The following is a 16,472-nucleotide window of genomic DNA, read 5'->3' on the forward strand; positions in this document are numbered from 1 at the left end:
TTATATAATACACACTGGAAATATTAAAAAAATAAGAACGACTCTAATTTTTGCCCACAAAAATAAATTTCACATTTTTTGGGGGTCTTTTGTTTATTATAAGAAGCGAATAAAGGTCGAAAAAAAGTAGCACATACAAATATATTGACGTTAAAAGACGAGAATCGGTGGTTAAATTCAATTCTCGTAACAAAAGTAAAGATTTGACTTACAACTAACATTCACAAAAGTACATCCATAATTAATAGAATATGACTACATGCATTTCTTAATGAGTTTGTATATAAAAATAATACTATAGCGAGTTTGAATGCGATTTGTGGAACATTTAAGACTAAAATAAAACATAGCGCTTCACATCAGGAAATGAAACGGACTTTTCCCCAAAAAATCTCTAAAAAATATATGCAAAAAAACAAAAAAAATACAAAAATTATCCATTTTTGTGTGAAAAACAGCCTGTAGTGTTGTCAATGTTTACACATGCTAAAGTGCGACCGGTTAAACCAAAAAAAAAAAATGTAAATACGAGTTTGAGGACCACTTAAGTATCAATTATGTTAGTTTTTGGTTTTCTGTTCCAAAAGGCACTCGAAACAAACGTTTTATTTGCTTAAAAAAATCATAAAAAGTCCATCCACAGTGCGTGTAAACATTAGAAAATAACCAAAACGTTGGTTTTGGGAGAAATGGGATAAACACTAATTTTAAAAAGTGAAAAAAAGTGAAAAATATCAAATTAAGGTTTCCCTTAATTTGCTCCCTTAGCGGTGGACTTTTGTGTTTTTGCGCGAATGAATTCCCGTACGTAAAAAAATGGAACCGTGGAGCCCAACGTTGAATTTTACGCGTAAGGAAGCGCGAGTTTTCACATTACAGTCGGAAAGACTGAAGCGCTGCCAGCAGCGTTGTTCTTTCAGGTACTGCGGGGGTTAAACCGGCTTTAAAATGTAGCGGGACGTGACGTGAAATAAAATGGACAACCTGCATAATTAGCATCTTTAAGATACTTATAAAAAAAACATTAAAATGAAGACATATTTAAGGCTAAGCAAATGCTATTTTAAGCCCTTTCTGGTTTTTTTTATATCTTATTTAAGGTTCATGTACTTGTTATGCTAAGCTAACGTTTAGCATTTAGCATTATATGGCAGTTTGGGTGGTATTTAAAAGGACATTGATGAATTTTTTTGCTCATTTGGTTGGTTTTGTTCGCATAAATTCTTTCGGAGGGAAAAATTATTGTTATTATTATGGAATAAATTATTTTATGTAGTACTTTTGAAGATGATTCTACTATACTGTTGTTATTAGTATTGCCAATTAGCATTTTACATAGACAACAAGTTCTTTTAATGACAAAATTTGAGTATTCTTTACTTTCATAATTATTATAATTAATGGAGTTTGTGGCTATTCTTGAATTTCAGAGTAAAATGAACTTGAAATGAGCAGATAAGAGTTTTGGTGCAAATTATTAAATATTAACTAAAAATGAACTTTAGTTGACTTAGCTAATTGGCTACATTGACAGATGCCAATTATGTGTCTATGAAAAATGACATTAAAACTCTATAAATGAGTTTTTCACTATTAGCAGTCCAATCCATTTGAACTGGGAGGGTGGATTGGACGGCTAATAATGAAAAAAAAAACATTTAAATTTCAGTTTCCTTCAAATGTTGAGTTAAAAACATTTACTTGATTTTTAAATCAAAACCAAGAAATCTCTGCCAATCCTCCCATTCAAAATGGATTGGACGTCTTTTGCCATCAATGGAGTAAGTAACATAGTACTAAGAACTTGCTAGTACGTGAACCTTAAGCCGCAAATTGAATAAATGTGTTTCGAGGCGCTATATACTGTGGTTTCAAACCTCAGTTAGCGAAAATGTTTTTTGGGCAACTGTAAGAATGGCCAGCAGATGTCAGTATTGAGCTGCTCAGATTCGGGGGAGTATGAGTCATGGTACAACCTGAGCTTTACAATTTAATTTGTGAAGGGAAAAAAAATCTTTAAAAAAGGAGGGTTTTTTTAAGAGTACGTTGTCCAGTTTCTAGCTCGGAACCCGCTAACCCGGGTCCCTACCCGCCCTCCACTGTCCCACGGACGCAAAATACCTTAGTGGGGCAACGGAACCAGCACCTCCACGTAGTTGAGTGGAAAAAACCCAGACTGGCTATTGAGCATCCCCTCGTACCAGTTCTCGTCGATTTGATTGGTCAGCGTGATGATGTCACCTTCGCGGAAGCCCAGTTCGCCTTCGTTTTCTGGTTCAAAGTCGTACAGTGCCTTGCAACTGGGCTGCTCCGGTGCTGCGTTCAGGGGGGCAAAAGAAAGTTAGGATGTTTGAAAATTTTTCACCAAAACATTTGGACTCCATTCACAAATTCACTCGTCATAATTTTCATTTTTCATACAAAATTGGGCTACTTTGACCAATTTTAAAGGGTTTATTTGTTAGTTGTGTGAGGACTGATTGCAGAATTTACATATAAAGTACACTTCTACTTACAAAATGTTCAAGTTACCAAAAAAGTTAAGGAATCAATTCATTGGTGTGGACTGCACTACTATGTTTTTTTACTTAAGTACTTGATTGCACAGAGCCACCTCCCGTTGTCACGGATCTGATCTGGAATCAGTGTAGCGCACACACAGGAGGTCCCAGCACCAACTCGGCAATTGTCCCCAAACAATCGTCTCTTTGTGTCACGTCACCACCCAGCTCGAGAAGCGCCAAGAGTTTTGATTGTGAATTGCAACAATGCATTACACGTCTAGCAAGGTATTTTTCTTTAAATAGCGCAATTGGCTATAGCATGCTAACTCCTAACAGTTAGCCCTGTCCAAAAAGATTAGACGCTTGTCAAACTCAATGGACCCAAAATAGAATGATTTCGTGCAAGACAAAATTAATTTGATGTTTGTTATGCTGCCAATGGTAACAAATACAGTGTTCCCTCGGTTATCGCGGTTAATAGGGACCGGGACCACCCGCGATAAGTGAATTTCCGCAAAGTAGGGATTCCCCTTCAAAAATGCTTTAATTGAATTTAATTCCAAAAATATATATTTATTTTTTCATTTTTTTTTTACCCCCCTGTATACAGTACACCATATAGAATACGAGTAGAGAGAGTGAAATTCATGTTATAACAAAAAAAAAACTTTAAAATATGTTGTTTCAATGTAATATTTGTATTTTTTTTCCAAAAAAAAATCTGCTAAGTTCTGAGTCCGCGATAGCTGAACCGCGAAGTAGCGAGGGAACACTAAGTTATTCTTTCACAACTGGGGGTTATTGGGGAATTTTTGTGCCATATTTTGCCCCCAAAAATTTCAGGCAATTATATATTTTTTTTTTAAATATTTAATAGCGGAAAAAATCACTAAATAGTGAATTCGTGATAAGTGAAGTCGCAATAATCGAGGGATTACTGTATTAGCAATCAAATGTATTTTTATTCCTCCACCAGATGTCACTATTTCCCCCACTCCTCCTCAGTGAGTTACATAAACACCCTTGTTTGTAAAGTTGCAACACTCCGAAAATATAACCACCAAATTATGTGTACAGTGGCTTTCTGGCTGTTGAAGTTGACAGTCGTTTTACCGTTATTTTTTTGGAAGGGGGGGTTGTGAACATTTGTATCTGCTTGATATACGTACAGTAAATGGAAACGGGTCATGAAACCTGAACTCAGCTGACTGATGTTAAAATAAACATAAGTTGGAAGTCTCCTATTACTACAACCGCACGTTATAGCATACAGCCTGAAAGCCTGATATTTTCTCGCATATTACCCGCCTCCGCGTATTAACCGCACCCTTTAAAATCTTTAAATTTACGATTTCCCTCGTATAGGCCGCCCTCTGATTCACAATTTTCCATATTCATGGTTTTAATAGGGAGTTTCATACGTTTCAAGTCTAATTTATGCGCATATAAGCCGTACCCTCGATTCAGTCATTTAAAAAAACTACAAATATGGCTTACATGCGAGAAAATACGGTACATTTTTGCTAATGACCGTTTTTGAAAAACCCAAAATTCCACAGATCGAGCAGGTTAATAAAAAATAACAAATACGGCTTATATGCGACAAAATACTGCACATTTTTGTTAATGACCGTTTTTTTTATAAACCTCAAATTTCACGAATCGAGCAGGTTAATCAACCATTAAGAGCACTTTTTTTGGAAGTTAACCATAGCAAAACTACATGCTAAAGCAAAAAAACGGAGATATTTCAACATATACACAACTTGATAGAATTTGCAGCCATTTACATTAGTTTAAATAAATAAATAATAAAAAAAAGCTGTTAGAACAGGGGTGTCAAACTCCCTTAAGCTTAATTTGAGATCGAGCGGGCCGGACCAGTAAACTCATTGCAAAATTACATAAAACTAACAATAGGCCCACTTTTTTCCACCTTTGTATTAGTCACTAATACTAATAATTAATGCAAAGAATGAGTAAATTATCAAAATGTATATTAACATAATTTCCCTTTTCCATTATGAACAATATATTATGAACAAGAGAATAACATAAGAACATAAATGAATGTCAATTCATGTTGTCTGCACGTACTAAAATACTGCACCCCTAGCGGATAATCCAATAACTACAAATTTTAACAAAAAAAATCACATTTTTTTATACAATGCAGCTTTCTTCCCCGGGCCGTACCAAACCACCAGACGGGCCGAATCCGGCCCGCGGGCCGTATGTTTGACACCACCCTGTGTTAGAATGAATGGTAGCATTGAAAAAAATAAGTGTCTGTATATGTTGAAATTCCCAAACCAGTGAGTTTATTTCACACAAAAAAAAAAAAAAACGCAACCCAACACAAGAGACACAAGCTCCGCCCATTCCGACTCACACAACATTGGCTTCCGAAATGACAATCTGGCCCAGCGTATCGACGGCTCTGGTGATGTCACGGGAAAGAGGAACAACAAGGTCAATCGGACAATGGCTGGCCCAAAAAAAAAAAGGATGTGCACGCGCGTGCGTGGGTGCGTGCGAGTACACGCGGGTAATATATTTGTACTGCAGTACACTGACTCATGCAGGTCTTGTGCAATCATGTTGGAAAAAAAGGCTGGAATGTTTGTTAAGCACGCTTTCACCGAAACACCGTCTTCGGATCGATTTGCCACAGATGCGCCAAGTGGAATGAAAAAAAATAGTTTTTGATGGGTGTCTTACCTGAGTTGCGAGAAGGGGGCGGAGCCATGGAAGTGGAGTAACCCCCGTTAGAGTGGTTGTCTTCCCCAAAGTCGAAGGATGGTTTGGGTTTAGGCGTGTATTCGCGTCTCGGTCGGGATTGCGCCTCAGTCATTCTGTTTAAGGGGGAAAAGGGAGTCATTTGTTTGGAGTTAAAAAGAATGGAAATTTGAAGGAATTTTCGTATTTTGTTTTATTTTTTTTGCGTTTAATGTCATTAAAAATAAGGGGGGAAATGGTTTGATAAAAATGGGGAATTACTTGGTCTTATTTTTATTTAAATGCATTTTAAAGTTGAATTTTGTTTATAATTTTTATTTGTAATGAAAATAAATGTGTTTTTTTCTTTTTGTTTCTATTTATAAATGACAAACAAAGTGTAAATACATATGTTTATATTGTGAGTTCTATCATTTTAAAAAATAATAAGTGGCAAATAAAACAGTTTTTTAAATGAATTTATGATTATATTTAATTTTTGCCTGAGAATAAAAAATAAAGGGAAATAAAAATTGAATAGTTTTGGTTTGATAACATTTATTTATATTGTGAATTCTATCATTAAAAAAAATAATAAGTTGGAAAAATACTTTTTTTTTTTTAATTTATGATTATAATTCATTCTTGCCAGCGGAAAAAATAAAGGGAAACTAAAAATTAAACAGACTTGATTTAAAAACATTAATATTGGTAATTTCTATACTTTTTTTAAATAAGGGGTAAAGAAAGCAAATACTTATTTATGATTCTAATCAATTTTTGCATGAGAAAAAAAAATGTTGGGACCAGATCTGGCTTTTCTTATGTTTATTTATTCATTTAAAATTATTTTTAAGAAAAGGCAACCAAAAAAAAAAAATCATATAAAATATTCTATGCATTCTGTAGTCCTAAAAAATTAAATTGAGACTACAAAATATATTTATTTCTTTTTACTTGACCATCCAGGCTGCCTTTTACTGACTTAAGTACTTTTAATACTAAAAAAATGTCCTGAAAACTGACTACTGACTATTTTAAATATTAAAAAATTACGTAGACGCACCTTTCTCCAAGCTTATCAGAAAGCTCTTCCAGGACTTGAACGGCCTGCCGATGGTACTGCAACTGTGACTCCACCAGAGACGAAAGCTGGCTCACCTGCTCAATCTTCTCGCCAAAACAAAACAAAAACTTTTAGCAGACCCCCCTTTAATCCAACATGGCGCTACAATCCTCAAACTCCACATCCTTACATCGGTCTCCAGCAAGTTGTACATGCTAGTCTCGGCCACATCCTTCGACTCGTGGAACTTCTCCAGCGCCTGTCGGATGTCCTCGTCGGGAATCTTACCCTGGCGCTTTTTTTTGTAGTCGTAATCCAGACGGCGACCTTCTAGTTTCTTGAGGTGATGCTGTGAAATGAGAACTTTTTCGTGATATGGTCCAAAGAAATAAAACCCTGTGACCAATGTTCCCTCTAAGCTAAGCGGGTGCACAATTGCGCACTTCTTTCGTCTTCTCTGCGCAGCAGCAATCATATGGCGCGCAGTCAATAAAATATATATACCGTATTTTCACGACTATAGGGCGCACAGCATTATAAGGCGCACCCTCAATGAATGACATTTTTTCCACATATAAGACGCACTGTATTATAAGGCGCACTGTATTATAAGGCGCTCTGTATTATAAGGCGCACTGTCTATTTTGGAGAAAATGTAAGACTTTTAAGTACGCCTTTTAGTCATGAAAATACGGTAAATGAAAAATTAGATGTTGACATTAACCTGCTTATGGCAGTTGTGATACTGGTGTACCCTTAGTGAGCAATGATGATGTCACACAGTGCGCTCAGGGAGGTTGTTTTTCTGCTCAGACCAACGAAAAATTGGCCAAAATGCCCATTTTGTGGCGTAAAAAAATCTATTTTTTAAAAAACCTGAATCTCTCGGAGGTCCTTGTCGCAGAGGCTTTGCAACGGATCGATGAAGTTTTGTTTGACGTCAATATCCAGCGAATCTTTGACTTCGGCCATTCTTCTCATGGCTTCTCCCACTTCCACCAGCGCCGCCCCTGAAGATTTGACCGTTTTTTTAGTATTTTAAAGAAAACTCCATTTAAAAATATGCCATTCTTTCAATTCCATCTCACCAAAGTTAGTCTCCTCTCCGAGTTCTCTTCCATACTTGGTCATGCATTCTCCCAGGAGCCCCTCGGCCTGGGGGTAACCGGGGTTCTTTACCTGACCACGGATTTTGGACATGGTGTTCAACATGGATAGTTTAGCCCTTGACGCTGTGGGAGGAGAAAAAGTCCAGCGTTTATTTTGGAAATATTCCTCATGCGGAAGGTGCTGTATTTACTGGACTATAATCCAAAAAAAGCATCATTAAGAAGAAGAAAAAAACATATATAAGGCGCACTGGAGTATAAGTCGCATTTTTGGGGGGAAATTATTTGAAGAAAAAATAAAAAATAAAAACATGTAATCTTGAAAGGTAATTTAAAATTAAAATAAAATAGAAAACAACAGGCTGAATAAGTGTACGGGATGCTAACATTACATGACTGACCTTTCAGTAAAAACAGTTGTAAAAGTTATTCGGATAACGCTAAGATAAAAAAAAAATGTTTTAAAAAGTTTAGCAAACTATCAGTTTCACTTAAAATCACTAAAATCCAATGAAATCTTCGTCCTAGGTGTCACTTTTAAACAACTCCACCAACTCGGAAGGTAAAAAAATCTCATATATAAGTCGCACCCCCCGGCCAAACTATGAAAAAAAACTGGGATTTATATTCCGAAATATACGGATCCCCAATCCGATCTCACCAGGGTTGGGCTGGAGATATTCCGATGTTTTGGAGATGACCTCAGCTACTGCTTTACTGGTCACGTCCACTTTCTAGAAAGAGACACAGCAAGATTGTCCAAATTAAAGTGGATACAATGTAATCATCAAGTGTAAATATAGCCAATATTAGGAAAAACAGCACTGATTTATAAACTTTTTATGGATTGGTTATTTTGACATTATATATTTACATGTCTGAATATCTGAATTTGAGAAGAGTTGTGTGATTTTAGCCTGTTTTGAATTTAGCACAATGCCTAACTGGCACTTATCTATTCACTTAAAGTCATAAAGATGACTTAGAATGAATTTTCTTTTTTAGTTCTCCATCAAAACTCAAAATTTTAAATGGATTTTGTGGACTTCAAATTTCAAGTTCAACCAACCTTAACAATTTTTACCTGCATATTCATAGTTTTAATAGGGAATACAAATGTGTTGCTTTGGAGAGAAAACCTTAAGAAAAATCATTTTTTTTCACTTTTTATGCAAAAAATGTTATTTTTTTCTTGAATTTCACTCCTAGACATCAAAATAAATTTTCTTTAGCATTATCTGTTTATCTTTTCTCTCTATTGAAATAAATAACCACATTGTTATGCATAATGGCGTTTTGTCTTGGTCTAATTTATGCGCGTATAAGCCGTACCCTTGATTCAGTCATCATTTTTTTAAATTAAAAATACGGCTTATAAGCGAGAAAATACTGTAAACGCTTCGTTTGTTCTTGAATATGAGACTCCTATATTAAAATACTATTAAGTGAATTCCTATCAAAACCCTTGACTGGTCAGTCGGTCGGTATTCTTCCAAAACTGGTCGCCATCTCACCCGCTCAAGATCTCTAAAGTCATCGTCCAGCTTGGTTCCCTCGGCACCCCCGACTTTCTCGCTCACCATCTAGCGGTAGAGGGGAAGACAAAGAGTGGTGGGGGGGAGGATGAAAAAGTACACAAAAGGGTGAGTGAGGTCATTAAATGAGCCACATAAGGTTTTCATAGACATCCACAAGGCCTCCTTGACAACAAAATGCCGCCATTTGCTTGAATGGAGTGGTGTCAAATTCATCTTTGTCACAGGCTATTTTTTGGGGACTCATTTAATCTGCCAACAAAGTAAATGATTATTGAATGAATTTTTAACATTTCATAATCGATGAAAATTGTTGACCTGAAAAATCCACCTTTTTTTAGCCAAAAACTGCAAGTCATTTGTTTACCTTTTGTTTACCTTTTGTTTACATTTTGTTTACATTTTGTTTACATTTTGTTCCCATTTTGTTCCCATTTTGTTCCCATTTTGTTTACATTTTGTTTACATTTTGTTTACATTTTGTTTACATTTTGTTTACATTTTGTTTACATTTTGTTTACATTTTGTTTACTTTTTAAAATCCAAGTAAAAATTCTGTGTTGTTTAGAAAATGACTCTCCGTTGTTAAAATTGTTTTTTTAATTAATTTACTTAAAATAAATAAATAACAATTAAATGTTAGATTGTTGAATTAAATTAAATTAAGTGTTACAGACATTTTTATTTAGTTTGACAATATTTACCCAGACCACAGAAAAGTATTTACTCAAGTAAAACACAAAAATGGCCGAAGACAATTCTGACCCACAAGTACCGTCAAATTAAACATTTGGTGTGGCATGACCCGCTTACAGCAACGCAGAGCCATGCCTTAATTTAGCATCAACCCAGACTTTTCCCATTCCAAGCAAGCTTCCGAGGACGCACTGTCAGCTGCGTGGAAATTAAATAAATCAACTTGATGCCATCTTAGTTTACAAAATCTTCCATCATATAGCTCCTCCCCCACTGCAAGATTTGATACCAAAAAAATCCAAATCATCATCAATGGCTGGCTCTAGAGGTGACTGTGTAGTGAGTGAGTGCTTCATACCTGGAGGCCAATAGCAATTACCGTATTTTCACCACTATAAGGCGCACTTAAAAGCCTTACATTTTCTCCAAAATACACAGTGCGCCTTATAATACAGTGCGCCTTATATATGGAAAAATGTCATTTATTGAGGGTGCGCCTTATAATGCGGGGCGCCTTATAGTCGTGAAAATACGGTAAATAAAATCAAACTGAAACTCAATATCATATAAATCATTTTGGGTACTTAATACCGCAAAGGCCACAAAATTGAAGTCACAAAGTAATGAAGGATGAGTGTAAGTTCTATTCCAAGTTCCTGAAACACTAACATAGATAACAGTGATAATTTACTGCCTGAAGTTGAAGAATAACTACTTGACCTACTTTATGAGCACAATAAAATACACAAGTTTTGACCTTTACGTCATGCTAAGATTGACAATAACTTTATCTTTTGCATTAGAGTTCCAGAACGAAAACTAGTGAGTAATTAACAAGATTTAAAAAATTCAAAATGAAGGCTGAACCTAAAATATGTCAGCAAGACTTTAAATGTTTAGAAAAACAAGTGTGTTTTGAATATTTGCATCAAGGCTAAGGTCGAAACGCCATCATAGTCAAAATAAATCGGATTACGAGTTCTATCAAAAACAGACAATAAAAAGCAAAAATATCTCTAAAAAGTGTCCATTCAATTTTACCCTAAAAAGTGTCCATTCAATTTTACCATAAAAAAGTGTCCATTCAATTTTACCCTAAAAACTGTCCATTAAATTTTACCCTAAAAAAAGTGTCCATTCCATTTTACCCTAAAAAAGTGTCCATTCAATTTTACCCTAAAAAGTGTCCATTCAATTTTACCCTAAAAAGTGTCCATTCAATTTTACCCTAAAAAGTGTCCATTCAATTTTACCCTAAAAAGTGTCCATTCAATTTTACCATAAAAAAGTGTCCATTCAATTTTACCCAAAAAAGTGTCCATTCAATTTTACCCTGAGAAAGTGTCCATTCAATTTTACCCAAATAAGTGTCCATTCAATTTTACCCCAAAACGTATTGCTACTTTATCAATGAAATACAGTATCTGTATTAACACTTTAATCCTCTTAATCATGCAAAAATCTCCAAATTTGAAAAGTTTTGCCGAACTCTCACAGCCAATTGGTCATAAAAAAAGTGCTTTGAAGAACATTTCTACCCTCGAGCAACACTTACCCGTCAACAGGGTGTGATTTTGTTTGTTTGCCCTTTTAGTTTTTTTTAGTTTTAGGAGTCAACCATGATATAAAAACAAGGATGTGCGCACTGTTGGGCACTGATATCCAGTCCCACTTCCCGTTGGCCCCCTAGTGAAGAAAATCTGAGCTGTCAGCTGTTATTGAGAAGGACAAAGGGGGGTTGGGGGGGTGTAGTTTTAAAGAAAAAACAAGTAGTATGATACATCTATTGGTTAAGCAATTATTTTATCTAATCCAGGGATGTCAAACTCAGTTTTTTGTAGATTCGATTCTTTCCTCAGGGCCAATTAGGCTGCCAAAATTCATCGATAAATGAATTGACAGATTTTCCGACGGTGCTGGTCAATCATTTTTGGACATTCAAATTGCAATTATTGATTTAAAAAGGCCAAAACATAGGAAATATTCGCTATATGTCTATAATCTTCTTTTCGGCACAAATCTTTTACTTTCTTGGGCCGCACAAAATGAGACGTGTGGCCAAATTTGGGCCGTGGGCCGCCACTTTGAGACCAGTGAAACCTATTTCCAAGTGTATGTATACTTTAAAAAAATGATATATTTAATTACATTACATTAATGACATTTGGAAACCATCAATAGCGGCCCATAAAGAGGTAATGGTAGTTTAACTCTTTCAACCACAGTGAAAAGCTATTAACATAAGTTATTTATGATGTTATTATTGATTTTTTAATATATCATAACTACATTAGAAAATTAAACATTTGTAATTTAAAGCTACATTCATTCAAATGAATGTAAATCAAATACACTGAAAAGGGCCCTAAATCAATGGCAACTAATACGTTATTTAAGTGCCATGCAACTATTTGCACTGACCTTTCATCTCCTATAAATTCTTATCTGATTAAATCATTCTAAAACTAACCTACAGTGAGACTCCTGGATCAAACCATTTAAGGTTTTAGTCAACTAATTATTTTAGCCCTACTTTGTTTACCATGCATCGTCTGTTGTTTACACACAGGCTACACTGCCATTGCCAAACATTCTAACTGTCGGGAATCTGTGCATGTTCCTCACAGGAAGCCAAAAGCTCAAAACCAAATGTCTTTCCTGCTTAGATCAGCAGGGGTGGTGAGGAAAAAGACATTCTTTTTTTTCAGCATCCCCGCCCAGAATGAGTCGTAGTAGAAGAGATGATTTTAAAAAGAAACAAACAACTCTTAAACTCATCAATTGTTTGCTGAATGACGTCAGTGGGGGGTCCACAATAATTGCCTGAATAAAAAACAACAACAAAAAGAGACTAACACAACACAGCTGGAGTTAAAAAGTGGGTCAGCGGGTCTTTTCACAAGGCAGACATTTTTACTAGCTATCAAAAGTTAATTTAAACAAAATTAAAAAAATAAAACGCTATTTTATGTGGCATTTATGACTAACCATTTCAGGCTGGGAGATTTACCTCCACTTTAATTAGTTTGCGTGGAGCTTCACGTACCAAAAAACCACGTAAACACCCCTAAAAAAACTAATAAAACACATATAATGCTAGTTTATAGTGCTAACTAAACAAGTAGGAAAAAAAGCGAAGCTAAAACTAAATTAGTTTTGGCACAAACTAAATAGCGTTAGCTTCAATGCTAAACCAAGCTAGCTAAAGGAATCGAAGTGCATGGGGTGTTGGGTTAGAGGGGGAAAAAAAAGTTGAACAAACCTGGCTAGCTTTGTAAAACTGCTTCTTCAAGCCGGCCACGGACATGTTGAAGGTGTCTTCAAGAACTTCTCAGCGAGTTGGTGGCGTGAAAGTGTCCCGAGTCGGTCGTGCGGCGTTGGGGGAAAATGTGTCCGAGGTATCATAGGACTGCTCAGCCGTCCGTCAATTGGGTCGGGACACGCCGACTGACCACGTCCACGTCCGCGGGGGAGTCGTCCCACTTGTCACCGAACATACACGCCCGAAGCTGTCACGTAAAGTTAATTTAGTGAAGGCTAAAGTGAGAAAAGCCTTGGGCTGAGCGGTGGCTTCTTTCCACGTATTCAAGCAAACAATTCTGTGGAGGAATGAGACGTTTCGGTGCCAGCCACATTACGGAGGCATTCTTTCATTCGCTGAAGACGCCCCCTGGATGGTTGTGTGCGGAGGTACAGGGCAGGTCATCAAGCCAGATGTTTTCATGGTTTGTACGTAATAAAAAACGAAATATATTAAAGATGAATGTCAGAAAAAAAGTGTTATGATTTATTTTGAAGTAAAAACGCGCTAAGATGGTTAATATTACCGAGTAATTGGCGTTGCTGAAGGTATGACACGGCTTTTTCTATAGATATCATATATATAAGTAGATGTATGATGCACACTGCAGATTGAGAGGACAAGCATATTGCATCGTGGCCATTTTGTGACGGGGTCATTTATAAACGGAGATCATTAATGTCAATGGTGTGCTAACATTTAAATACGCTTAATTTTCTGAATGAATAAGAAAATTAGTTTTAAGTCTCAAAACTGGAACGGCATACTTAAAATAATCAGAGCATATTTTTCTACTTTTTTCTATTATTAAAGGTTTAAAAAATTTGCGAGTAACTGTCTTCCGCTATTAAGTTTTTTTGGCCAGATTCATTGGCGCACCACTAGAGGGAGAACACGTTATACCAACAATTAAGGATGCTACGTATTTAAGATAGGCGCCAACTGGTGGCGAAATGTGGTATGACTTGTTTTGTAAACATTTGCTTTTCAAGAGTTAATTGTAAAAAGATTTTTTATTACATTCTTAAACCCACATAGTATACCACCATTGTGCAAAAACACTTTTCGTGTTAATAACATTTCTGGTTCTTTTTTTAAAATCCATGACATGACATAAATTACTTCTCATTTAAATCTATTATGATTCAAGATCAATAATAATCTTCAAATAGAACATATCATAAACAGAAGGATAATGACAAAAAAATGAACGTTGCACAGATACTTTTTAAAAATCCTCTTTTAAAAAAAATAGAATTACATCTCCCACCTCGCAAAACGACAAGGACACTAAACTGAAAATATCATTTTACATAATGGGACAAATTTTGAAGATCACATCAAAACCAAGACAAGGATCAGAGATTATAATTCATATTTTCTAGGCATTTTTTCTCTCTTTGTAAATATCCTATTTTATCTATGACTTGCCCTCTCTGGCTAACAATAAAAGGGTTCAAATCTTTGATACTTTTTGATAATCTTTCACAAGAACATGTACTGTACACATTGACCACAGTTCAAAGGTCAGAGGGACAGAAAGCCCTGAGGAACTTGACGAATTGCAACCATTACAAAAGAAAATAAAAATCAACGTGATTAAACATTCTACCACAAAGTATTGCACCTCGTTTACAATCCAGCCGACAAGGTTTTGTCTGTCAAATTTTTGCCGGGTGAGAATTAATAGAGCTTTTAAAACTACAAAAAAAAATCCATGCTACTTAAAATGCTTGGCAACAAAGGCCCGATTGCACAATCCCGCGGTCGGCATTTATTTTTTTATTATTTTTTTTAAATTTTATTTTATTTTTTTTAAATGCTACTTGAGACAACAACACTGTCCCAGCAGTGTAAAGTATTTTTATATATATTTTTAAACACCTGATGTGTGATTGTCAGCAATAAAAGCAAGTTTTTTATGTCGTTTGGGTCTTTTTAACAAAATGGCGACTTGCAAAAAAAAGGCAACGTTTGTGGAGTGAAATTTCAAAAAATGAAGTTAAAGTTATAAAACTAATTTTTGTACCGTTTTAAATACTGGGTGAACAAATATTCAATTTCTGCCATTTCCAATGGATTTGGACAGCAATTGTCGTCAATGGGAATCAATTCATTCCTGAAATTTCACCCCAAAAATCCTTAATTTTTGCATTAATATGAATATTTGAAAGGAGGGTGAGGTAGTAAAGGTTCTAAGAAGGACAAGTGGTTCCGGATGTGTTCTGGGTTGTTCCAAAACTGTTAGCCATTTTGACATTTTGTCTTGTTTATTTAGAATATTTGCATAATTTGGTTGCAAAACCATAATAATAATATTAGTTATTGCTCAGAGTAGTAGCTAGCTAACAAGCTAGCTAGTTTTAACCACTAGACTTACATTAGCAAATGTGTACTGAAGTTAGCATTTTCTTAGAAGTAGAAGCTAGCTATTTAGCTAGCTTTAACCACTAGTGTACTGAAGTTAGCATTTTCTTAGGAGTAGAAGCTAGCTATTTAGCTAGCTTTAACCACTAGTGTACTGAAGTTAGCATTTTCTTATGAGTAGAAGCTAGCTATTTAGCTAGCTTTAACCACTAGTGTACTGAAGTTAGCATTTTCTTAGGAGTAGAAGATAGCTATTTAGCTAGCTTTAACCACTAGTGTACTGAAGTTAGCATTTTCTTAAGAGTAGAAGCTAGCTATTTTGCTAGCTTTAACCGCAAATGTACTAATGTTAGCTTTTGCTCAGGAGTAGAAGCTAAATGTTTAGCTAACTGTTATGCTAGTTTGAATATCATTACTAATGTTAGCTTTAGGGTAGAAATGCGATGTTTAACCAACAATTACTGCTTTGTGCGAAACCAAAACATAAATTTAGCCTTGTTATTCGTTTTCAAAACTGTTTTCAGATTGTCAAATTCAGTAAATATTGTGCTGCTTTACATTTTGTAAATAATAATAGATATTTAAAATAGTTTAAATGAATAAAAACTAACTTTACCCGCAAATACATGATGAAATTAAACAAAACTTACCCTCCCACCCCATTTATTATTTTTTTCTATATCTAAATGACATTTTTTACTGTTATTTGAGATTCAATTTGGTCTTTGAGGAGTTTAATAGTTTAAAAACTATTCATTTTTAAATTTTACTTTAATATTGGTCTTAACACAAGTACATATACTCCCCAAACTGTCTGTTTTTACATTTTCCAACTAGTTGACTTCAAATCTAACAGTTTGCAAACTAAAATGTCCCCCAATTCTGAAACAACCCTTCTTTCGGAACCTCCTAAGTCGAACTTTGAAAGTCAAACCAATCGCGTTGGACTTTGGAACGAGTGAGAGTTGGCGCGTATAATAAATCCCCGCTAAGCGACGACTAAGAAGCTTAAATAAACTAGCGTGCCATCTGTCCACTCTCCTTCCAACACAATAGTAGCGCATAAAGGCAAGTGCTGCTATGCTAATAATTTTCGCTATCGGGCATTTGAATATAAAATAGAAACTCTAAAAAAAATAGGTTTCCCATTTTTCTGACTCTAAGTCAGAAAGTGGC

The 16,472-nt window shown here is 35.3% G+C and overlaps 1 protein-coding gene across 1 annotated transcript; it reads right to left on the minus strand.

Moving 5' to 3' along the window:
• Positions 1 to 67: 67 nt before the first annotated feature.
• sh3gl1b (SH3-domain GRB2-like 1b) lies at positions 68 to 13,413 on the minus strand. Its single transcript, XM_077717602.1, has 9 exons — positions 12,891 to 13,413; positions 8,912 to 8,980; positions 8,059 to 8,131; positions 7,377 to 7,520; positions 7,165 to 7,298; positions 6,479 to 6,637; positions 6,289 to 6,392; positions 5,226 to 5,359; positions 68 to 2,316 (listed from the first exon to the last, which is right to left on the minus strand). The coding sequence occupies exons 1-9, from the start codon at positions 12,933 to 12,935 to the stop codon at positions 2,123 to 2,125; spliced, it is 1,056 nt and encodes a 351-aa protein (XP_077573728.1). The 5' UTR covers positions 12,936 to 13,413; the 3' UTR covers positions 68 to 2,122.
• Positions 13,414 to 16,472: the final 3,059 nt, after the last annotated feature.

Source organism: Stigmatopora nigra, chromosome 5 (assembly GCF_051989575.1).
Source record: "Stigmatopora nigra isolate UIUO_SnigA chromosome 5, RoL_Snig_1.1, whole genome shotgun sequence".
NCBI classification, from domain to species: domain Eukaryota; kingdom Metazoa; phylum Chordata; class Actinopteri; order Syngnathiformes; family Syngnathidae; genus Stigmatopora; species Stigmatopora nigra.